This window comes from Centroberyx affinis, unplaced genomic scaffold (assembly GCF_046629955.1).
Source record: "Centroberyx affinis isolate AG114_WGS23_722 - 3 ecotype Tasmania unplaced genomic scaffold, CSIRO-AGI_Caff_v1 ptg005082l_1, whole genome shotgun sequence".
Lineage (NCBI taxonomy): Eukaryota > Metazoa > Chordata > Actinopteri > Beryciformes > Berycidae > Centroberyx > Centroberyx affinis.
The window spans coordinates 10001-34579 of record NW_027282515.1 but is presented as its reverse complement, the minus strand read 5'-3'; the positions used below and the strand labels follow the sequence as shown (position 1 = coordinate 34579).

The 24579-nt window shown below is 44.3% G+C and overlaps 1 protein-coding gene across 1 annotated transcript in view; it reads right to left on the bottom strand.

Annotated features, from left to right (window-relative positions):
- Nucleotides 1–24579, bottom strand: part of LOC139666687 (NBAS subunit of NRZ tethering complex-like) — a gene marked incomplete at both ends in the record, with an annotated part of 51552 nt that overhangs the window by 18142 nt on the left and 8831 nt on the right. Inside the window, 11 exons of the mRNA XM_071545994.1 lie at nucleotides 1493–1606; nucleotides 5129–5242; nucleotides 7490–7602; nucleotides 11684–11838; nucleotides 11943–12020; nucleotides 12440–12542; nucleotides 12689–12811; nucleotides 14658–14720; nucleotides 17296–17429; nucleotides 18013–18186; nucleotides 20475–20660. Of these exons, the coding sequence (XP_071402095.1) occupies nucleotides 1493–1606; nucleotides 5129–5242; nucleotides 7490–7602; nucleotides 11684–11838; nucleotides 11943–12020; nucleotides 12440–12542; nucleotides 12689–12811; nucleotides 14658–14720; nucleotides 17296–17429; nucleotides 18013–18186; nucleotides 20475–20660 (1357 nt within the window). The remainder of the gene's footprint in view (nucleotides 1–1492; nucleotides 1607–5128; nucleotides 5243–7489; nucleotides 7603–11683; nucleotides 11839–11942; nucleotides 12021–12439; nucleotides 12543–12688; nucleotides 12812–14657; nucleotides 14721–17295; nucleotides 17430–18012; nucleotides 18187–20474; nucleotides 20661–24579) is intronic.

Below are 24579 nucleotides of genomic sequence, written 5' to 3'. Positions count from 1 at the left end.
TGCGTACGTGCAGCAGACACATATATGAAACCTAAGAAATGGCAAAGCAAAAAAAATAGAGGATATAACGCTTAGAGATGATAATGTAACAATGTCTAACGCCTTCTAAAGCCTTGGGATATTAATGTGCATTAAAGTCTAAAACGCCTTTCGTCCTCAAAAGAAATATGCCACAATGCATCGTAATATACGTGCTACATTTGTTCCAGCTTCATCACAGTCAAAAACGAACACGCCACCCTGACTTTCCTCTTACAAATAGATTCAATTATTCCCGCTGTGTTCAAAGACAGAGAACACAAATGCTTATCTGATCTCACCTTCTTTTTCTCCCTGACACCTTTTTCACATCCACACCGTTTCCCATTATTCAGCACTGTGGAAGCGGCCTGTGGAATTCTCTTCTCTGTGATTTCTCTGTGCCCCAATATAAAATGTGGTCAAAATGTGAACATCTCAGTGACCATTCTGAACCCCTTTAGGGAAGTTGCGGAGATGCTGAGAGACTAGCTTTACAAAGAAGACATTTTGGATACGTGGTCGTAAAGCTTCCAGGAACAAGATTAAGTAGTCCAAAGGCAGTGATACTCGTATGTCCAAAAACATGGAAGAAAACCATTACAGTCAAGCCACCAAAGACACCCAGACCACACAATATTTTTTGGTGAGCTAGTGACTTAGCTTAATCAGCTTAATCATGTTTGAAGGAACCCAGTGACGGAAGTTACTAAATACTGTATTCTAGTGTCTTGCACTGGGATAGTACCATTCAAATCCTATGTTGTCCTATGTTGTTCTGGTTTCCTTACTTAAGTAACAAGTAACAGACGATATTCCATCTTTTTACATTATTTCCCTTCCCTGAGTAGATAGATCAGGATCCTCACCTCTCCTTATAAATATGGATGGGTCGACATATCAAAATTCAATATATTGCAATAAGAAAATGTGACAATACGTATCGTGGGGCAGAAAAATGAAAAACATAATTCTGTCATAGTTTGTTGTCATTGGCATTTATTTATTACACTGTATCGTGGTTGTATCGAATCGTGAACCCCATATGGCGTATGGCATCGTATGGTGAGAATATCGTCCCATCCCTACTTATGAAGTTGCATTACATATTACTGCAAGGCCTATCAATCAACTCAATCAGCCACGGTCATAATGCTGTAGCTACTGCACTGCTCACTCACAGAGAGCCAATGATGGGTTGACAAGGAGCTAATGTGGTAATACGGGGTGCCTGTCCTCAGATGTAGCATGCGGGGCAGGCTTCTGCTGAAATTTAAATGCCTTTGATAGATAATGACAGTGTTGAGGAAGCATTGCTGTCACACAGCGTTATCAGAGAGCCAAGTGAGGGGGAAAGGAGACAGGCAGCAGAGAGGGGAAGGATCTTCTGTTAGGGCTCTGTTAGCATTACAGCAATACTGCTAACTACCTGGGCTGTACATTGTGTCACTGTCGTCCAGTGTTAACTGCTCACCTGCAGCCATGAGGTCCTGACAGTGGATGTAGGAGGCTTTGAAGTCCAGACACTGGAGAGCTTGTTCTGCCAGCAGAGTCAGCACTTGTCCCTTCCGCATGGCCTCGTCATCTCCTTGAGACACACACACACACACACACAGACACAAACATATAAACAGGCATGCACCAACATGAAAAAGTGTGCAGTCTTCAAAAAACATTTTTTGATCTTGAGAAATGAGTGTCAACATGCCAAAGTCAACACACTGAACAACAAATCTCATAATCCTGCATATCACGTATAACATCTGTCTTAATAAATCTCATATTAAATCTCCATCTAAACACACTCACACACACACGCAGGCTCAAGGTTGCAACCTAAGGACATCTAAATGCATTAGCTGCACAGCAGACGGGGCCCGAGACTAAATATTAATCGGTGTCTATCATGAATGAGCTTATTGCCGTGTCTGTTAATCTCAAGGAAGGAAAATTAAATATAAAAAATACCATCCCGTCGCTCTCCCCAAATTGGAATAAATCTCAGTTTGACGTCTTAGTGTCGACGGGATTGGTATTGGTGTTAACATTCATGCGGTGGCCGAGGACGGCCTTTGATCTCTGCCCAAGCTCAATAAACAAAAAGGAGAAGATCGGGCGATCAAAAGCTGCATGGGTAGAAACGGGCCTTCTGAACAAACCTGTACATTAAAGATCAAAGTATGGGGGTGAGATGAAGAGATGGGATGGCACTGGACTGGAATGTGTGTGTGTGGTTGTGGGGGTGGGTGTGTGGGTGTGTGTGTGTGTGTGTGTGTGCAGAGTGAGTGACGGATAGAAATTGGGTGTTTACTGCGAAGGGGAAAGAGGTGTTGGTCAAATATTTTCAGGGTGACTGGTGAAAGCGTGTCTTCAAAAGCTGTCAGGACCTCAATATAGAAGAGGTGTGTGTGTGTGTGTGTGCGTGTGTCAGCACACCTGTATTCATCCTGTCTTGTTTTAGGCTGAACATTTTCATCAAAACACTCTTTTGGCCTTACATCAAGCAGACTAAATCAGACAACTTGGAAATCCAATTGAACACTTCACCTGTTCTTGACGGACCAATCAAAGGAAGTGATGAAAAGGTGAGATATGTCAGAAAAACAATGAAGAGAAAACACTGGAAGTGTCTGAAAGCTCAGACTATCACCCGAATCACATGAAAAGACAACAAACTCCTACTGACACTTACTGAATGACTACACCATGACCCTGATCCATTCCAAGTCAGCACAATTTGATTCCCATTTGGTGCCACGATAATTATTGATTCATGCAGACAAAAACAAATTTTGCCTTTCCCATAACAGTAAGACTCACTCTGATTTACGGAACATTTCTGTAGACAGAGGAAGGAACCGAACCCTTAGGGGTTTTTAACCGGTGTGCTGGTGATACCTCCATTAAATATTCACGACGGAGCCCTGGAGCTGTGCGCCCTTCAAAAGCTTCCCCCCTGCATTTATTTATTTAAAAATGTGTTTATTCCTCTTCTCATCTCCCTCTGCCTCTTTCTCTGAAACCACACAGAGCGAGCTGCCTGCTGACTGAATTTGAGCAGCACAGAAACAGAAAATGCCACAAGGCCGGTTAGCAGGTTTCCTTTAGCAAGTGACAGGCCTCAGAGAAAACAGCATCGAACAGTATAGCTTCTACAACTAAAGAGAAGGAGGACAGGGGAGAGAGAGGGGAGAGAGACATAGACATATAGGAAGAGAGAAAGAGAGACAGAACAGTCTAGCCCAAATTCTTAAAGAGAGGGGAAAGAGGAAACAAACACTGAGACAGGGAGACAGGGAGACAGAGAGAGAAGAGTCTTATGTCACATCGTGTCATATTGGAAGAAGAGAAAGAACAGGATGACATGTCACTGTTTGCCACAGCTTGTCAGTTTACAGCGGTGTCATGGGAAAGTGTGTGTGTGTGTGTGTGTATGTGGAGGAGGGGGTGTAGTTATTGACAACTACTTGTTATTAAAGTTTAATTTAGTGAGCCCAGTAACTTCCGGCACTGAAGTCTCTGAATCCTGTCTGTATAAGCTAACAGCAACATGAACTGACTATTATACTTCCATCTGATTATCGAAGCTAAGTTCAAAACTCTCTCTCCATTCATTTTGTGTCGGCGCAGACACGCCGCGACTCAAATGAGCACAGATGCGCTGCAAGAAAGAAGGAAAGCCAGACAGAGAGAAAGAACAGTCTAGCCTTGAGAGATCGATAGAGAACGAGGGACAGACAAAGAGAGAGAGAGAGACAAACAGAAATCTGTTTACCGAGAGCAGATGGAGAAGGTTTGTCAGTAGCTCTCCTGGCAAGATTTATCTGTGTGTAAGATGTTGCATAAACAGCCCAACTTACTTTAAATGTGTGTAGTTGTGCAGTACACTTAACAGTAACACAGCAAATGTTACAATATTTCACCTTTCCTTCTACATGCATGTGCAAGTCAAGTCCTTCCATAGGGGACACCAAGCGTTAGAGTTGAAAGTCTGCCTTAAGTCCAATTTCATGGTTAAATCATTGGCCCGAAGTAGTATCCCGTTTGTGTACTGTATTGCATGTGTCACACATAAACAATTCCCCCTCCTGCTGTCAGGTTACAGTCCTGCACCCGTAAGTGGTGTGGTTCAGTCAAACCCTTTCAAATATTTTCTACAAATGAAATACATGGGGTGGACACAATAAATGAGACAACACATGAAAAAGGACTTTAACTTTGAAGTAACTAAATCACAATTACAAAGGCAGCTGCACAGGCGAATCATATTAAGTTGAAAGCCAATTAGCAGCATCTGTCAGCTTTCAAAGGGGTCTGACCGATCGATACTTTTATCTGTGCATTTTCAAAGCAGCATGAGGCAATTAACAGAGTTTCAAAGAGGCCAAACACTCGCCGCCCGAATTCCAGGTGCAGCGGGCTCGAAAATCACAACATCATCTGCCAAATTGCATCGGCGAGGAGGAGCAGTGACTCTAAGTTGAAGCTCAACTGCAGGGGCAGACAGACACTTAACAGGATAGCTACTAAACACCACAAAACTATGGACTGAAAAGTTACCACAGAACTGAATCAACATCTCTGTGACACAGTCTCAACCATTGTACATCATGAGCTTCACAAAGCAGGTATTTATGATTGGGCTGCCTTTTGGAAATCATTTCTAACCTGTATCTAAGGCCAAGGCACAAAGTACATCCTGGTGTAAGGAGCGGACACAATGGCCCAGCGCTGAGCCCGACCCCGACTGTCAAAACTAAATGAAACTTGACGGCAGAAAAAAGGTTTAGAGAGCACACAGAGTAATTGTGTGTGGGGAATGAAATTTGCTCGCTCCTTCAGGATGTGTGTGCGCTCAACTATGGATTTCTGCTTGCGAGCTGCAATATTGTTCACAAAGACGAAGTTCCGTCGCTGGAAGTACCCACACATGCTGCGGTGCCATTTCCTTGTGTGGGCAGGCCTCTTGCTCACGTGCAAGTTGTCACTTAATCTTGTTAAGTTTTGTCTTGGAAATGCCATCATAGAAGATATAAGTTCCTTGGACACATATGTAACAAGCCAAAAACTCAAAAGACAAGAGGGTGTGAGTGTGTGTGTGTGTGTGTACCTGCTACTCGGAGAAGCGAGGCCAGATTCAGGAGTGTAGTGGACTGCTTGTAGGCCGTGGAACACTGGGTGATGCACTCTTCTATGAGAGACAGACGATCTGACTGCAGACGCACTGGGAGGGAGAGAAGGAGAGAGGGATAGGGGGAAGGGGGAAGGAGGGAGGGAGAGAATAGAGAAGTCATTTTTTGTTGTTAATCATTAAATTCTCCAGTCAGGAAATGACAGCTGAGGAGAGAGAGAGAGAGACACAGGTTGCAAATGATCTATGGAAATGATGGATGTGGTTGCTGTCATGACGTCAGGAAAATAACAAAATGCTCCACCAAACAAATACCACAACCTGAAGTTGATCATTCAATACCTTTAAAAACACAGAAATAGTGTCAACAGCTTCTCAACCAAGAGCTGGAGTTACCTCCTACCCTTTAAAAAGTACCACAATTTGTTTTAGGTTTGTGCTATCCATGCAGATCTGGAGTCTAAAAACTCAAGATCATGTGGGTTCATGGGTTTTTTCGTTTCTATACATTTTATTTTTATATACTTTCCCAGCACACACTTCTTAGACATTGCAGATTCATACACATTCTCCAAAAATCTGCAGTATGGGGATGCATTTTCAGACACTTTCTCATATTTTTTTTTTACTTCAAGACCTGAAAACTATCAAAATACTTTCCCCATATTTTTCAAAACTTGCATAGAAGATCTGAGAGAGAAATAGCATGTTTAGCGGCTCCCCAGGCCTCTTCGCTTTCTATGCACCCTGCTGAGGATCTTTAGGGCTTGGCATCACTTTGGGCGAGGGCTAGAGGGAATGTTGGTGAGGGCGGGGCCTATGAAGCGTCGCCTAAGGCACCGTGGGTTGGGAACCAGGAGATTACCTATGTTAAAATCCCCAGTTTATGCCTGTGTGTATCTGCGAGTGCATGAACTTAAGAGTAATAGGGATTTTGTGCTTGTGAGAGAGAGAAAAAATGTGTATGTGTGTGTGTATGTGTGCACGTGTGTCCTTGTGTCAGTACAAATAAACACTACGAAGGCACCCGAGGCAATACAGATCCGTGGAGCCAGTCTGGCCCTGAGCGGTGAAATGTGCATAAATCGCAAATACAAAACCCATACAACACAAAACACAGTTGGACCAATTGGTTGAGTGCACTCTCCAGTCCTCTGCACCTCTCTTTCATTCAGTCTGTCTGTCTCTCCATCTTCCATTGCTCTTTTTCTTCCCGTCTTCCTCACCTCTCTCCCTCTTTCACCCTCTCCCCTGTCCTCACTTTGTCGCGTATTCAAGAATAAGTGGGCAGTGAATAAATAATGGGAGGAGACAGCAGGGAGTTAGGAAAAAGAGGAATGAGCGTTAGAAGCAGAGGAGCAGGAGGGGACAAAGGATGAGGAATGGGAAAACAAACTAGATGAGAGAGAGAGGGGGAGCAGAGAGAAAAGAGGAGAGAGAGAGAGAGAGAGAGGGGGAGAGAGATAGAGATAGCAGTTTATGGCTTTCCCCGTCACGGCGGCTGAAGTTGGCAGCTTGGTTTGATGAGGGCAGAGGGAGAGAGCAGAGGCTTCAGGGGCGAACAACACCTCAGTTCAGAGGTGAGGCAACGAGGGGCCAAGCCGGTTCATCCTGGCACAGTTTCCTTTAACACAGTGCCATACCTGGAAACTGCCGCGGGGAGGGAACCGATATGGAGCCAGAAAAGAGAGAGAGAGAGAGAGAGAGGGGTGGAGGCGAATACTGATTGTTCAGGTGTACAGATGGAGCATAAACACACAGTGCAAAAGAGGTGTGTGTGTGAGTGTGTGAGAGAGAGAGAGAGAGAGAGAGAGAGAGAGAAGGAAAGAAAGAGCGAGAGAGGGGGGAATCAGACAAACATGCAGACAAAAGCGAGCCTTCCTCCCTTCCTCCACATTCTGCCACTTCACCCCAAGCTGTTACACCCACCAACAGGCGTGCAGACACTGAAAAACCGAATACAGAAACCTACAAACACACACACACACACACATGTACACATACACCAAACACTTCAATCCTAATTAGGCCATCAGGCAGATGTTGTTTGCTCAACAGTTGATCCATAAATAACCATATATTTTGATATAGTGGTGAGAAGTGACATATGGAGGGATGGGGGAATTGATGGCAGGGGATGGGAGGTTGGGAGGGGGGGGGGGGGGGGCATCCTGCGTTGACCTCAATCTGGGTTTGAATTGAAAACATTTGAAAAAATGACTCTTACAGCACCACTATATAAAATGGCAAACACAAGCGCACTAACACACCTGTGGGTCGTTCTTTTCTTCACCAGCTACACACACACTTACACACACATACACTCTCATTTCCTGTTACCTTGCAGTGGCAGGATGCTGACACTGAAGTCCTCCAGCTGGCAGAGGGCGCTGATGAGGTCCAGCTCCTCCTGGATGGCCGGAGGACAGTCTGTGATCAGCTGGAGACACGCCCTGACGCAGAAAACAACCAGGTCAGATAGGAACACACCACAACCAATCAGGTATGATGTTCTGTCACACAGGTAACCAATCAGATTAGCCCAGTGGTTCCCAAAATGGAACTTTGAGTTCAACTAAACACCGGCTGACTTTTTCTTCTAATGTGAACAAGTGAAAAATGAAAATAGAAGAAAGACAGGGAAAATAAATCCCCGGACAGGAAAGGTGAAATTAAAGGCCATTAAAGGCATTTTGTTTTTGTAAATTGAATGAAATCAGTGCGAACACGCTGCATCTGTGCGCTAGATGCCACGCCAAATGAATTGTGGCACTTAGAACAGGTGTGAAGGAGCAATAACAACCAGATTCAATCTAACAGAGTCGCATAAACACAGAAGATGGTTGTTCTCAAGCAGAAGCAACCGATATGAAACACAACCAATCCCAAATCATCTGATCGGATGGCCCAACATACTGAGTCTGAAGCAGTAACAGGAGTTTTACTGCTTTACTACTTTACTTTGCAAAGTTGTAACCACATTTTACTGTTAGTAAATGAGTGTGCTGTGAAGTTTCAACATCATGATCTGAACCGTGTTAAGAATACTCAAATGGATTTATTTACTAACATCTTCTTCCTGGCAAAACAAGTCTAGACTAATTTGACAGATCTACAAGAGGGGAGTTTTCTCTTAGAACACGATCCACACTCATTACCACTAATAGGATTATGTAGCACATCACTTAGCATATGTAGCAATACCCTGATGTGTGGGTGAGTGTGTGTGTGTGTGTGTGTGTGTGTGTGTGTGTGTGTGTGTGTGCGCGCACACAGGCGTGTGGCTGTTTAAAATGCAAGGATATTTTCTCATTTTATTTGCTTGGTTTTTCATCACACAATTATACAGCAAGGCGAAATGCTGCAGAGAGAGAGAGGAGAAGAAAAAAAAATGAATGATTAATTTATATAAAAAAAACATAAACCCCAGATAAAACAACAGCTTAGGATGGAGTTCTGACATCAGCATCATTTGGTTGGGTTAAGGAGAGAGGGAACATGTCCTTGAGATGTGTATTCAGCAGAGGAAATGAGCGCAATTGACCCATTGTTTTCTTTAACCTTCACACGAAGAGAATGGACAGACGACAGGAGGTGCCTCGGTTTCCCTATCAGCATAACGCAAACAATGCAAACTCCATTACAAGCAGTAACAGTGTACACTTGATACTGTCAACAAACTACTCTCCACACACTCGGCAAAACACTCCGCACACAGCTTCCCACTACCACGCGTCTGCCGTTCTCGCCAGGGGAGAGAGAGGTTTGTCCTGGCAAATGAGAGCGGGGAAAAGATAGTGGATGGGCGAACGAGAGACGGAAAGAGGGCATGTTGATTATGTACTCATGCTGTGAAGTGTGTGTGTGTGTGTGTGTGTGTGTGTGTGTGTGTGTGTGTGTGTGTGTGTATGTAGTGCCTTGGAAAAGATGATGGTGACAAATCCTATTTCAGTTTTAAGAGTGTACCATGTGCTTGGCAGCATTTACTGTACATTTTGCAGGTCCTCCTGTTATACACACACACACACACACACACACACACGTACAGCACAAGTGAATACCTGCATCACAGCCATGTGCCACATGTCACTGGAACCACATAGAAGAGACCTTTGCCCTCCCTCCCTCACTTTCGACCGAACAGAGCTGCGCACAAGCACACCAAGCAGCACTGTGCCGATGCAATCAACCTCTGTCTTTCTATCTCTCTCTTCATTTCCGCTTCATTTCCGCTCCAGCTCTCTCCCACTCATATGAGGCCTTGTGAGGTGAGCCTCCTCAAATACCAGGGAGACAACCGACAACAAAATGATTCATCCTTCTTGGTTTATTTCTGACTTTCCTTTTTCTTTCCCTTTACTGAAACATCTTTTGCTTTCTTGCCAGGGTGCCTGCAAGTTTCAGAAAGCAGAAATCTAGGACTTTTAAGGCCTATTTAATGCTACCTGGAACAGACTTTAAGACCATTTTAGCAACCAGAATAAAGAAACAAAATGCTAGTAAAAACTATTTCCAATTGAACATAGTTAATTAAATTTGTGAAAGTATAAGAGGGCAGTACAATAAAAAGGGACTCAGGGACTTGATATCCAACTGTGTTTACTAAAGCAAATGTAATAAAACATGTTTGACTTATTGTGTTAATCGTTTAAAAAATAGAACTCGTAACTGTATTTCAGACATTTAATACTTTTTAAGGCCTAAAATTTAGATAATTGAAATTTTTTTCAAACTATTTAAGGGCCTGCCAACACCCCACATGCCCTATCTCTATGCATCTCTCTTTTTCTGCATATATTTCTTTCTCTTTCTGAGCATCTCTCTCTCTCTCTATGTGGATGTGTCTCTCTTTTGTCTCTCTTGAGTGATGCTGTAGGACTAGTTCAGTAGTTCGAGGGGTTTCCCGTGTTATTTTCAGACAGTCTCTTTGTCCTTGACTAAACTCTTGCTTGGGGCCATTGGCCGCACCCATTCAGGACACGGGGAGGTGCAGCGTGTGCATCTGTCCGCGTGTGTGTGTGTGTGTGCGTGTCTCTACGGTATTTAGTACACAGGATAAAATGTGTGTCTGTGGAGCAGCTATTTTAATCTAAAGGACACAGACAACCAGTGTGCATGGGCTATTAATTTTCAGAGCGGCGGGCACACGTTCAAACACTACCTTCTGTCTCATATATTTCAAGTTCACACACACAACAAAAACATGCACACAGACACACACACATACACACACACACAGTGGGAGGGTTAGAATAGATGATGTTGTCCAAGTGTGTGGAGGGGGGCCTCTGTATTAGTTACTATAAATGAGTGACGACCCAATTACTGTCCCACTTCCCCACTAGGAGCAGACGGTAAGGTTAGACATCCGCCGACCCCCCCCCCCCCCCAACCGAGATCTGAAACCAGTAACGCACGTACAAACAGGCACCAGGTAAAGACTAGGTCTGCGCTACAGGAGATGAAATGCAAGGGACCGCAATTCATTTCATGCAAGCGCGCACACACACACACAGACACAGAGAAATAAATGGTGACCTTCCTATCACAACAATTAAGGTCAGCATCTCAGACAGCACACAAACACTTGCATACCTTTGTTTATAAATTACACTCATTCCCTTATCTCTAATCCTAATTTTAACCATCAGCACTACAAGGGTGGAAACAAGAGTGGGGACAGAATGGATAAGACACAAAAACTAGTCAGTTTTTTGGGATTGGGCAGACATAAAACTAATACATTAGCCTGGTTCCAGACTCCTGAATCACATCCCGCCCACTCTTCAGATTTTGTCGAGAGAGTCTGGTGTTGATCTAGTCAACAGCTTGTTCTAGCTCAGAGAAACAATCAAGCCAATCAACGCCTTTGCAGGCTGGACTAAAGTTCGAACTATTCGTGCAACGTTTTTTCATTGGCGTTTCGGCAGAATCATATTTGTTGAAATCACCCCCATAACCAACATACCGTCTTTGCACAGACAATATTTTTGTCAAAAAACGACCAACATTCTAGTTGGTAAATTTGCCCAGCATCAGTGTAACTGAAAATAACTTCAGAGCAGCCACATACGCCAGTCACTAGTGAGGCAATCTCAGGCTGAATAATGGAGTGGGAACGAAATGGCCATTCAGTCTGAATATCAGCCTACTAATACGTGGGAACAATGGAATGTTGAAGGTTAGCAGAAGATGACGCTCCTGGTTGTAAAGCTTAGTTTGGTGGAAAAAGTACTAAAGAGGAACTATCACAGAATGTGGAAACTACTTGGAGAAATTAAGATCAGTATGCACATAAGCTCATTTTCAATATTCTACTACAATGCCCAACATTAACTGTAACCAAATCCTAATTCTAACCTTCAACCTAAACCAAAGTCCTAACTCTAAACTAGCCCCATGAAGCACTGAGAACTGATCAAAATGCCCTCACTCCAAAGATCTAAAACTCAAACAGGTTCTCACAAGGATACAAGTACAAACACACCCACACACACTCTCCATCCTCCTTTTCCTCCTCCTGCCCCTCCTCACCTGGCCAGGCCCATGCAGGGGTCCGTCAGTGTGGTGGAGGAGTTGAAGTACTCTCTGGCAGCAGCCAACACCAGCTCCACGCTCTTGTCATAGGCCACTCTCAGAGCGTGACCTTTACCCCGGAAGGACAAGCTGACAGGCACGTCCTGGCTGACCTGGGAGCAGTAATTTAAAACCAATGAGGCCGCAGCAGTAGAACTCTGAACGGGCAGAGTGAATATACTCTATAAAGCAGAGTCTCCACTCATACTGAATGTACCTTTGAGCAGTGCATGAGCTGCCCGGCCAGGCGCACGTTCTCCACACAGCTGGAGCACAGCAGGGACTCCACAAAGACCTGGAGAAGCCAGGGAGGAAAGGAGATATTGTAAGAGGAGATGGCGTTTAACGGAAAACAAAAAAAAGAAGTTCTAACGTTGTTTGATAAGTTGAGCTGTAGAACACCATTTCATCCAAACTCCTCTGGATTAAGTGGTTCAGGAGGTGGAAACATCCAGAACACTGTATATGAGTCCTGGACCTAAGTGTGTATGCATACACCTTCTCAAACAGTTTGTGCAGTTTGAATTGCAGTAACAAATGCTTTAGTTCAGTTTTAGTATGTATCAACACATTTTTGTGCTAATGCAATGTTACTCCATGCTTTTGCTTTGTGCTCATTAGATAGATTGGTTATTAGGTATAGAAGACTGGGATTTGTATGCATGAGTTTTTTTTTCTGTATTTTCTTTCGTTTTTTTTGCAGTGTTGCATTACCTGGTGACAGGTCTCTGGTTTCAGACAGGTGTACACATTCTGCTGCATGTCCAGCAGGTCTTGCAGTAGACCTCTCCATACGGTCTCACTGACTGGAGGGTTTCTGCACACACACACACGCACACACACACACACGCACAAAAACAATCCGTCAAAATCCCATGTCAAATACATTTGCATTAAATTGTCAAGCGTGGGGGTGTGTGTGTGTGAGTGTGTGTGTGTGTGTGTGTGTGTGTGTGTCCATACTTGCGTCCGGTGTGTCGGCACAGTTTGACCATTAGCTGGTGGGCTTCCTCTTCACTGTTTTGGCTGCTCTTCACGTAGAAGATAGGCTTCTGGAGACCATGCTTCTCCAGTACCTCCACCACACTATACAATGTAACCAAACACACGCACACACACACACACAGCACCATAGGTAACCACAAATATAGTCACACAAACACAACCAGAGAAAATCTCACCAATATAGACACAGTAAGAAGCAGAACCATACAGAGAGAGACTTCAGAGTCACATTATTCACCACATCATTTAAGTAAAAACACATATAAGAGGAGGAGACGGGACGATTGGCTGACGAGAGACAGCAGGCAGGTCTTGCAATAGGAAATGTCAAAAGAGAAGAAATGGGGCTAAAAAATAAAAACGGAATAGACAGAGGGAGAGAATGAAGAGGAAAGAAAGAGGACGTGTACACTCTAAGCTGTTCATTATTTTGGCAGCAGAAAGCCATTTGCAAGCCACAGTGCAAATGGGAAAAGTGTAGAGCAAGACTCAAGAGCAACATGATAAACTGCATGCCGAGAAGACAGGACCTCCTTTGTGTGTGTGTGTGTGTGTGTGTGTGTGTGTGTGTGCGTGGTAGGAACATGTGAATGCTAGTGGGCTTGTATGAGCGAGGGAGAGAGTATATGTGTGTATGTGTGTATGTGTGTATGTATGTGTGTGTGTGTGTGTGTGTGTGTGTGTGTGCGTTGGTGTGGGATTAGCATGGCGGCCCCAGTCTCAACAGGGTCGTGCTGCTACAGATGTTCACTCTCTGCTGCACCTCATTACCATAGTAAACAGGTGCTTGCATGTGTGTGTGTGAGCCTGTGTGTGAATGTGAGTGAAAGAGAGAGACAGACAACAAGCCTTGATATTTATGACCGTGTGTATATCTGAGTGTGCATTTATGTGTATGTGTGTGAGAGTGTGTGTGTGCATGTTCCCCATGCACATATTAATGTGCCAGCAAGTGGTAGTGGCAGCAGCTGAAAACAGCTTTTATTCTAGAGGCTCTCAGAGAGCAGACACTTCGCATTTACCGCCTGAATCATCCGTCTGTGTGTGTGTTGTGTGTGTTCTGTGTATGTGTGTGTGTGTGTCACAATGCTTCAGCACAAAATATACATGAGCACGCTTCCCGGGCTCCCTGGGGTGTGTTTGCGCATAGCTGTGTGTGCGTATGTGTAAATATATGTGGATGTTTGTATGAAAAGACCAACGCTAAGCTACAACACGGGCTTTCCTGTTACTGCTTCCTCTTCCTCATCATCCACCACATTCCCCTTCCCTTCAGGCTCCCGCCCTCCTCTCCTCCCTTCATCCTCCCCCTCCACCCCTCCTCCTCATCACCTCTCTGTGTTAGTAAGTTCACCCTGAGGGGAGGGGTGGAAGGGGGGAGGAGAGAGGGAGAGAGGGAGAGAGGGAAAGAGAGAGAGAGAGAGAGAGAGAGATGATTGTAACCTGTCACAGCGAGAGAGCCGGAGGGCATCTGATTACCATGGGACACACAGTGCTCCTTTGATATTGGGTGTGTGTGAGTGTGTGTATGTGTGTGCACCCATCTGTGTGCATGCATGCATATGTGTGTGTGTGTGTGTGTGTGTGTGTGTGTGTGTGTGTGTGTGTGTGTGTGCTACATATGTAGCTCCTTCTTGGTGTTTTCCATCAGGGCTGTAATGGGGGAGGGACGTTAATAAGTAATGCTACAAAGCTAACATTTCCCTAGCGACGATGTGCTAATCACTGAACTGAAGGGCTGCTCTCCTCAGCAGTTTCAATGGCCTGCCGATGGGTGGAGGAGAGATATATGGACGACGAGCCAGAGAGGAGCAGCATGCCTGAGTGAGCTGGAGAGGCCGGGAGGTGGAGGAGGAGAGGAGATGGAGGGGAGGGGGAATAATGGTTGAAAGATGGTGTGTGTGTGTGTTTGTGTGTATGTGTGTACCTGAGGTGCTTCTCAAGTTTATCCACCTGGTCATGGAGTGATGAGGTGATATCCGTTTCTGGCCTGTAGGATGAGAAAAGACACATACACACACGCACAAGCATTGACGTACACACGCACACACACAGAAACACACAGTTTGGTTACTTTATCTTGATTTCATCACAAAAGGTATTTGAAGTAGAAAGTAAAACAGAGAGTAGGGAAATTGTTTGCATAACTATGTGTGTGTACAGTTTTCATGAGCACGCATGCACAATATGTGTGTTTATGTTTGTACTGTGAGTGTGTGTGTGTGTGTGTGTGTGCGTGTGTGTGTGTGTGTGTGTGTGTGTGTGTGTGTGTGTGTGTGTGTGGCCCACCACTGTGGGGCTCTACTGGTTCCCCACTAAAAATAAAACCCCATGAAGCTTTGCCTTGAGGCAAAGGATTCTGGGTCAGGCTGGGCTGTCCCCTGGTAGAGTACTGACCCTGATCAAGCAACCCTCTGTGTGTGTGTGTGTGTGTGTGTGTGTGTGTGACTGTATGAGAGAGAGAGAGAGAGAGAGAGAGAGAGAGAGAGAGAGAGAGAGAGAGAGAGAGAGAGAGAGAGAGAGAGAGAGAGAGAGAGAGAGAGAGAGAGAACACCATCTCTCTCTTTCTCTCTCTCTCACACAAACACACACAATCTTATCCTGACCTCTCAATCCATTTCTCTTTGCATCTTTCTATTCTTCTACTCTGGCTGTTGCTCGTTCCACATCCCTTTCTTTCTGTTAAGACTCCTCTCTCCCTCCTTCTCTCACTCTCTCTCTTCCCCATACTGCATCTAATCCCCTGCCCATTTCCCCAGTTCCCACTCTCTAAGGGTGGATGCACATTACATTCTTCTGAGCAGATTTAGACCTAATTAAGCTGTCTCACACAAATTCAGAAAATTGGGTTGAAACTACCAAGTCATGGTTTCTCTCCTAGCAGTCAAATCTCTAATATTCAAGGCTGGGATGGCAATTTTAGAGCTTAGTAAGTCAAAGAAATCACTCCTGGGAAAAATAATAAGTTGAAGACATTGTATATACAGTAGAGCATTGCTAATCCAAACCCCCCGGAAAAGAAGGCTGTCTGAAAAAGTATATATATATGAGAGAACGAGAGAGAGAGAGAGAGAGAGAGAGAGCGAGAGAGCGAGAGAGAGAAATAATATCCATACTGAGAATAGGAAACATGTATGAGTAAGTAACACCTTGTTTAGTTTAATATACAGTTAATAGCCTTCCAAATTTCATGAATGAATGGGGAACTTCACACAATTAAAAGATTTTTTTTTTTTTGTGCTGCAGATTTAATTCATTCATCCATCCCGTTTGATATAGTGATGAGTTCCACGGTGGCTTGAGGAGATGTATGTATGGCTGTCTCTCCTATTGCAAGAGAGAGTGCCAGGTTTGAGTGTGTAAAAGTGAGATAAATCGAGCTTGCTCACTTGAAGTGGTCCAATCGCTTAAAACATTTTACCTTGTGTCCACCTCTGCTCTGTCTCTACCTCCTCGTCCTCATTTGTTTCCCAGGAGCTCTTTCTCTCTCCAAGGTAAACAAGCAGGACACTCGCTCAAACTTCGCCTGTGCCCACATGCAGCACTACACCTGACCAGGGGGTAGGACTGCAACTCATTTTCCTTTTAACCTTCTTAGATTTATGTTTTTTTATATCACTTTTGATGTTCATTTGACTGCAGCGATTGCAATGCAGAACAGGAGGGAATTTTTTTTTTTTTTCATTTTGTCTATCAAGTCCAACAACATGTCTTTGCCAAGAAAAGTCTGAGGGCCTGCTCTTTTGCAGTCCATCGAAAAGAGGTAATTTGACTCACTCCTTCTATTCGTACCTCAATTTTCTAATTAGGGTGCACACTGGAAGGGTAGCTCATTCAAAAAGAACTCATTACAATACACTTAAGCTATTCTGAAACTCCACCGGTCCGTTTTTCCAAGCTTTCTCTCTCTCTCTCCCTCTTGCTGTATCTGTCTCTCATTATCACTCCAACAAGTGCTCTCACTCTCCCTTAAATGCACTGTATGCCCACACAATCTCAAGAGGGACCTATAGGACAGACCTACTTGCCTGCATAAAGAAAAAAAAAAAATATATATATATATAGAGATGAAAGTCATAACAGAAAGGGGGGGGAGTTACAGGATTGGAGGGAGTTGAAAATACTGTAGAGACAGTACCTACGTTAACTGATAGCTCCTAGGAGGACGAGATAAGCATGCAGGAGAGTGAGAGGACCGGAAAAAAAAGAGAGGAGCAATGGGAGGGAGGCAGAAACAGAGGTAGTCGTTAGGTTTATTGATAGGTCCTGGGAGAGAGGAGGGAAGGCAGGAAGGAAAGGAAAAGAGGTGGAGAGGTAGTAATCTTGTGGATGAGTACAAAATATGGTGTCCTGCCTTGCCATCTTCACATCGTGAGTCTCTGGCTTTATTGTGATATTCTCAATGATGACGTTCCCTGATTAATATGTTTTTAAAACTGCCAAATAAATCAAAATAGAATCAAAAAAGGGATTGGAGATTCTCTGTGTGTGTGTGTGTGTGTGTGTGTGTGTGTGTGTGTGTGTGTGTGTGTGTGAGTGTGGGTGTGTGAGTGTGTGTGTCTGACCCATAGCCCCTCTGCGGCAGACACTCCAGGATGTCATAACAGAGGCTGAGCTGGTCATCTCTCTCACAGCTGTAGATGCACTCCAGAGCCACCGCCATCAGCTGGTCTGGGTCCCCTATGATCTTCTGCTGGCACTAGGAGGAGAGAAGGGAAGGGAAAGGAGGGGGGAGGAGAGGAGAGGAGAGGAGAGGAGAGGAGAGGAGAGGAGAGGAGAGGAGAGGAATCATTGTGGTCTCCATCATTGTCTGTGACTTAATGGCATCTAGTATCTCCGGGCCCATAAGTGTAAGAAGATACATTTATTGTGCGTGTGTATACATCGGTATGTGTATGTGTCAACGCATGAGTGACCCTGTAGTCTGTTTGTATGCACTTAGGTGCTGCCATTGCTTTCTGTCTATTTACCTTCTTGTGTGTGTGTGTGTGTGTGTGTGTGTGTGTGTGTGTTACATGTTTTCTAATAGCCTGGAGACCTGTCCTTGGGGGTGCCCTATGGGGTCATAAATATAGCATTTATAGTGCAGTGCTACAGCACTGGCCCTGACATCAGCACAAACAGCCAAAGATAAACTGTGTGTGTGTGTGTGTGTGTGTGTCAGTGTTTTTATTTTCTGTCGTCTCTCCATTTATGTGTACCGAAGTGTGACGCCCCCTGCACTTCTGCTTGTGTGTGTGTGTGTGTGTGTGTGTGTGTGTGTGTGTGTCCCAGTCCCTCACATCAGGTTTGGAGTGCTGGAAGACGATGAGGGGCAAGGTGAGGTCTTGCTGGGCCAGGCTGACCAGGTACTCTCTGAGCAGAGCCTTGGCGGCGCCCCCTGTCTGTCCCTCACAGCGGTGCAGGAACGGCACCATCCACTGGAAGGCATCCTTCACATAGCGCTCCGAGCTGGACTGAAGGTAGGAAGACATTTACAGACACACAGGAAGTGAGGAACCACCCTTCATGCAGCATTCCACCATGGGCTGGAGGTAGAAAGGCATTAACAGACACACATGTACCCTTAAAACACCCCTAGGTCCCTTAGGTCCTGTGATCAAGGGCTCTCGGCTGTTCCATGGTCCAAACTCAAACTTAAACCATTACTGTGGCCATTTTTGACCTGGACCCTATTTCCCATCTTATCAATAAGTTCGGATCATCTATTTACAGTCCTATAAGACCAAGGGACACTCCAAAAATCAACCCCAAATAAAATGAAAATTAAGTATGTACATGTCTCATTACAGAGTAAGCATCAATATGTTGGAAAAGACATGCTCTGCCTGCTTTTGAGGTTGACTTTTGAAGTGTCCATTGGTCCTATAGGACTGTGTTGGAGAGCGGCGGACCCTGGCAAACAAGACATAAGTAGCTCAATAGTGAAGCAATTGACAAGATTTTGGTCATGATCAATAGGTATGAGGGACAATGATGGGAAAATAGGGTCTAGGTTGAAAATGGGAGGAGTTATTTCCGGGCGATTGAGGCACCGCGACTGTGGAAGAACCTTCCCTAAAGTGTTAGATGAGCAGAATCCAGCGCCATTTTTAAAAATCGATTAAAGATCCACTTTTACTCCATGGCCTTTCAGTGTGACTGATTTGAAATGTGCTTGGTCTTTTTTGTCTGTTTAGAGTGTTTCCTCTTATGTGATCTTCTCGTTTAACCTTGTGAACCTCTTTGGAACAACGTGTTTTGTGTTTAAGGCGCTATATAAATAGAATTGACTTGACAAGAAGTGAACAACCACCCTTCACATAGTGATCCATGCTGAACTGGCGGGGGGAAGATATTTATACAGTATATGTATGAAAAGCATGTAGCCAACCTGCTAGACATAGAGAGGGGGAAGGGGAGATATTGCCAGACAGAAATTCAAAATACACTGGGAAAGTCAACATGGTGGCTAGGATAGTCTTTGTACTTGGGCAGTTATTTTTAGGGGTGCACAATTGATCAGCTACCGATCATAATCAGCTGAGAAACATTCTAAATAGTGACTGGCCAATCACAGTTTCAACTGCCTGATCCTGCGTGTCCAGTCATTATATAAATTAAGTCCATCATCGTGATGTAAAATCTTTTCCACTACTACTTTCTATCTAGCTATCAGCAGGAACACTCAGTTGTTTCACTGAATTGCTAATGCTAGCAAATGAATTCTCATTTTCTTTTTTACATTCTGACATTCCTAGTGTTGTGGATGTGAAAAGAGCATGTTTTAGGGGAGCGAGAAAGGCATGAAGGGGTTTGCACTGGCCACACTGGCACTAGTCACACTCAGGATATTGCAGATATTAGAGCATCCATACAAGGAAACAATTCCTCTATCAATTCCAGACATAATAAATCATTCATTATGAGATGCAAAAAAAAGATATAGCTGCTTAAGGCAATCATACATACCCACGCACAAACATTTTGCTTTGCTGTACTGTGTCTCTGATAAACAAAGACATCAGACACAGGCGAAGTAGGGACTTAATCACGAAGGAGTTTGGTAAACATTCATACACAGACACACACAGACACAGACAGACACACACAGAGAGACACACACACACACACTCACAGAGCCCAAGGGAGTAGCAGTCAAACAGCATGTGTTAGTGCAGTCAACAACATTTGCTGGCTGCCTGCCTGTATGGCAGATCCTATTGGCAGTGGTCCTCACAGGCTAAAGCTGGCAGTTATTAGCCACAATTTAGAGGACAGCTCATATTCTGTACTCCAAGGGGACTTGTAACTGTGGTACCTGGTACAGACTAGCTGTCACATCACTCCTCTATTGCTGCTGTTGGGTGAAAACTTTTAAAGTCAGAAATTTCAGGAATTATGAGAAATTTAAGTTAAAATTGAGTCAGAAATTTCAGGAATTAAGAGCATTTTTTTTCAAGTTAAAAAAAGAAGAAAAACAGGAGTTGCAAGACTTTTGCAAAACACCAGCACTCTCAGTCTAGCGGCCATACTGTCATGGTCAATTTGCATTCATTCTATGGCTTTAAAGCAACATTTGAGGACAACAATACCTGATAGTTTAATCATAACTTCTTCATTCATTTTATGATATGACTTGGAACATTTTCCAAAGAATACACAGCCTATCTCAAACCAGTCACTGCTTCCAAAAGAAATTACGGAGTGAAGCTGGCCATGGAAATGGGTGGAAGGTGATTAAGGCGCGCGGCATGTCACTTACATTTTTCATGAGCAGGCGGAGCTTGTGGATGTGGCTGAGCTGCTGCAGGTCCCGAAGTGTCAGACTCAGTTCACATGACGTCTCATACACCAGCGTCTCCATGGTGACCAGGTCATCACACAGGACCTCCAGCCCTGGGATCTCACGCTCCTTCCCCAGACGCACCAATGACAGGGCACAGTCCACCTGATGGACGGGTAGAGAGACCAATGAGGAAGGAGACAAAGCAAAGAAATGCAACATGAAGAAATTGCTCAGTCTGAGGGCAGAACAATGAAACAACCAATTAGCAACATCTAATGGGCTAATAATTCAAAATTACTGAACAACAGTTAAAAAACCATCTGCATATTTTGCCAAATTCTGGTTTAATAAGGGAATACACATAGTCTCCCATAGTTCTGGGAGATTGGCCTATTGGTCAACTAACCCATTAAGTGATGACAAGTGATAATAATAATAATTAAGTGATAACTATTTAGCATAATATGTTGAGAGGTTGTAAGCAACAAGCATTATCCAAAGTAAAAAAACTATAAAGCAGCAATAAAAAAGTTGTTAGTGGTTTTTGTTGTCCATGGTTTATTTTGGAAGTATTTTAAGCAAGCAACCATGTATTCATCTGCTTGTACAGTGATTTTTAGCTATGCACAGTGTCCCATCGCTCACCACCTTCACTTCCTATGGAATCAAAACAAGTAGCACTCCAAGTCTTGCATGAAGAGAGACCTTTCCACAGGGCAAGTAGTCTATGTTCTAATCATTAAATGGGTTGCCCAATGGGACAATTTCCATCATGCCATACAAATTTCTAACTTTCTCTGAGAGCATGCCTTCTAAAAAAGCAATGTATATCTACACCTTGTCACAACCCAGTTAAAGCATTCAAAGTGGGGCGTGCAGCAGATGAATAAGTGTGGCTGTATTCAGCAGTGTCTTTTTCAAATGTTAGGAATTAGTTGTTAGTCCTACTCTGCTTTGGGAAGCCATTTATTTGCAAGGCTTCATTGAAAAACTGTTGCGGAGGTCACTGGACTAGACACACCAAAAAATAAACCAATCAAAAATCAGCAAATAATACCTGTCAATCATTACCAATATCCAATCATTACCCCTCTGATGATGAGACAGGGAATATTTGGGCCACCTGCTAGGTTGATCAATAAAAGTCCATCCAGAAGAGCAACCAATCAATACCCGACCACCTATATGCAGGCAGCACGCCCAGCCAATCGATGCTCAGACACCTGTGGATGGATTGGTAGCCAATCGATAGCAGATGCCGCCGGGGCCTGTGGTGATGATTGCTTCCCCTCCACCTTTTAGAGAAGCATGCCCCTTTGGCACAGCGGTTAGCACAGCATTGAGCACGCGCACACACTTGACACACACACACACACGCACACACACACACACAGACACACACAAACACAATGACTGTCCCTGTGGCATCTGCTGGGTCTACCTTGTCACCTTCAGCTTAACTCAAAACTCTTTCTGCTGAATAAATTATTGCAGGCCTTTATTTATGAATGTACACACACACACAAACACAAACACAAGCACGAGGCACACACTCAATAAGAGAAAAGCCAAATCACCTAGAGTCAGAGCCAGAGCAATTAGATACAACAAGAGAGAGAGAGAGGTCTATTGATCTAGCTGTAGGTAAGGATTCTCCCCTTTCCCTCCATCCATCCCTTATTCTTTCTTTTCTACTCTCCAGAGATAGATTCCCCAGCTAACCACAGACAATTTGGATGTTAAAATCTCACGCTTTTTAATTACAGCCTTGTCTCCCTCCCCTCCTCTCTCTCCAGCCCCTCCCCTTATCACTCTCAAAGCGGTAACACAAGTTGTATCCTCTCTCTCTCTCTCGCCATCCCAGTAGATTTCACTGAGTCTTCTGTTTAATTCTGCGATTCAATTTGATCCTTCTTTTGTCCTTCCTCCCCATCGTATCTCAATCTGTCCTCTCACCACCCCACCGTCATTTTCACATTTTCTCTTCTACCGAGCATATTTCTTCCTCCTCCTTTCCTTCCCTGAGAGAGTGCTGTAACATTCACCCTTCTTGTCCTCCATCTGAACTCCCAGCCTGGCCCTTTGCCTTCTTTCTCTGCCTCCCGCTCCTCTCTGTCTGCCTTCCAAAGCCACCCTCTCATTTTGTGCTGATTTTGTTGCCAATAGTGTTTCAAGAAAACACTTGTCTATAATATTGTTTATTCCTACCCTTTCACCTCCTTGTAACCAATGATTTTCCTTCACAAAGGCAGCTCTTTCCATGAGATTTCTTTGCTATTTTCCTCGACATCTGTTCGGTCTGTCTGTCTCTCCTGTCACCCCTCTCTCTCAGTTTGTAATACACTCTAACCTTTCTAACTGGGCCTGTTGCATTGGCCTGCTATTCATCTCTTCCCTCTTCTCTTTCTTTTGGTTGTGCTTCCATTCTCCGCTTTTCAAACCCTTCTCCCTCACTGAGTCTTCCTGTCAATCTTCCTATTCAGAGTCTCACTCTCTCCTCCCTCTCTCTAACTGGTTTAGCACACTCTAGTTTCCTCTGATGTGGTTCCTTTTAATCAAACCCCATTTTCCTCCATTAAAACGCTCTCCCAAGCATAAACACTGCCAGCTGAGTGATGGGAGGAGGGTACAAACGAGAGAGAACAAATGAGACGAAAAAGCAAAGAGGCAGGAAGAAGAAAACTGTTTAGCAAATGGTAGCAGCGCTGCTCTAGTGTTCCTCTGTCGTGTCTGTGTGCGTATGTGTGAGAGAGAGAGAGAGAGAGAGAGAGAGAGAGAGAGTGTGTGAAAAAGCAAGAGACATGAGAGTTAGGAATGGTCCCACGAGGCTTCTGTAGTAACGTGTGAGCGAGCGAAAGGAGATGAGGTCCAATTAAAGAGGAACAAGGGAGAGAATGAAAGAGAGTGCTGGTGTGATTCCTAGAGATGAACAAAGCCTCCCTTTAAACACACATACACACGCTCTCTCTCTCTCTCTCTCCCTCTCTCTCTCACGACCGAATGAATGATGAAAGGCACGATTCCCCAGCAGTCTTCAAAGATTGAGCAATGGACCCCCAAATCTCTTCTCCACCGTCCTCCATCCACCCAATGAAACGGATGAAATGGAGAAATGAAGGGGAAAGATATGACTGCAGCATAGTTCGTCCTTTCAAAACGACAAAGAGAGAGCTGTGGCAACCTTGATCCATCACTCTGAAGGAGGTAGAGAGGGGAGAGAGCCATGGCGTGGATAGTGTGGGTGGAGAGAGTGGGCAGCCCCAGTAGATACATCCCATTACTCCACTAAACAAGTCCTATTTTACAGCTACAGCAACAGAGCGCAGATGACAGAAGCGTTGGTTACTCTTCATTAGAAGTCCATATGGCGAATATGATAATGACTCTGTCATAGATAGGATCAAAGTGACCTTGACTGATAGAGGTTGGCAACGCCATCTTTGCAGTCTGAATCCCAGCTCATTCTGAGGTGTCACACGTAACTCTTCTTCTGCCCCAGGCTCTTCACCAATATGCATTCTCATGTCCTTCGTGATGTTTTTATATGTAATATCTAACCGCTGTAGTATGATCACATAAGTTTAGTTAGCCGAGGATGCATCGGACGGTGTCGCGAAGATTCATTGCGAGAATGGCGCAATACGTCCAAGCAGTGCTTTAGTCCAGTGGTTCTCAACGGGGGGTCCGGGGACCACCAGGGGTCCTTGAAGGCATTCCAGGGGGTCCCCCAGCAAATTGCTGAATTGTTAAACTTCATTATTTCATTTACAAGAATGATTATAATGTAGGAGAATGACTGTTTTGATCATAGTTTCTCTGTTATCGCTCTACCTACAATACAAATAGTCATGGAATTCTGGACAAAATCATATCTAGGCATAAAAATATTCTCAGAGTTGTGTCTGAGAGACAGAATCTTATCAAATGGGGGTCCATGGCCCTAATGTGGACTAAATTAGGGGTCCTTGATATGAAAAAGGTTGAGAACCACTGCTTTAGTCCACAGTACAAAACCGGATGAAACAGCTCAGAAAATGAACAGCTGCGTGTCTTAATTGATCATGTGCATGATCAATGCATC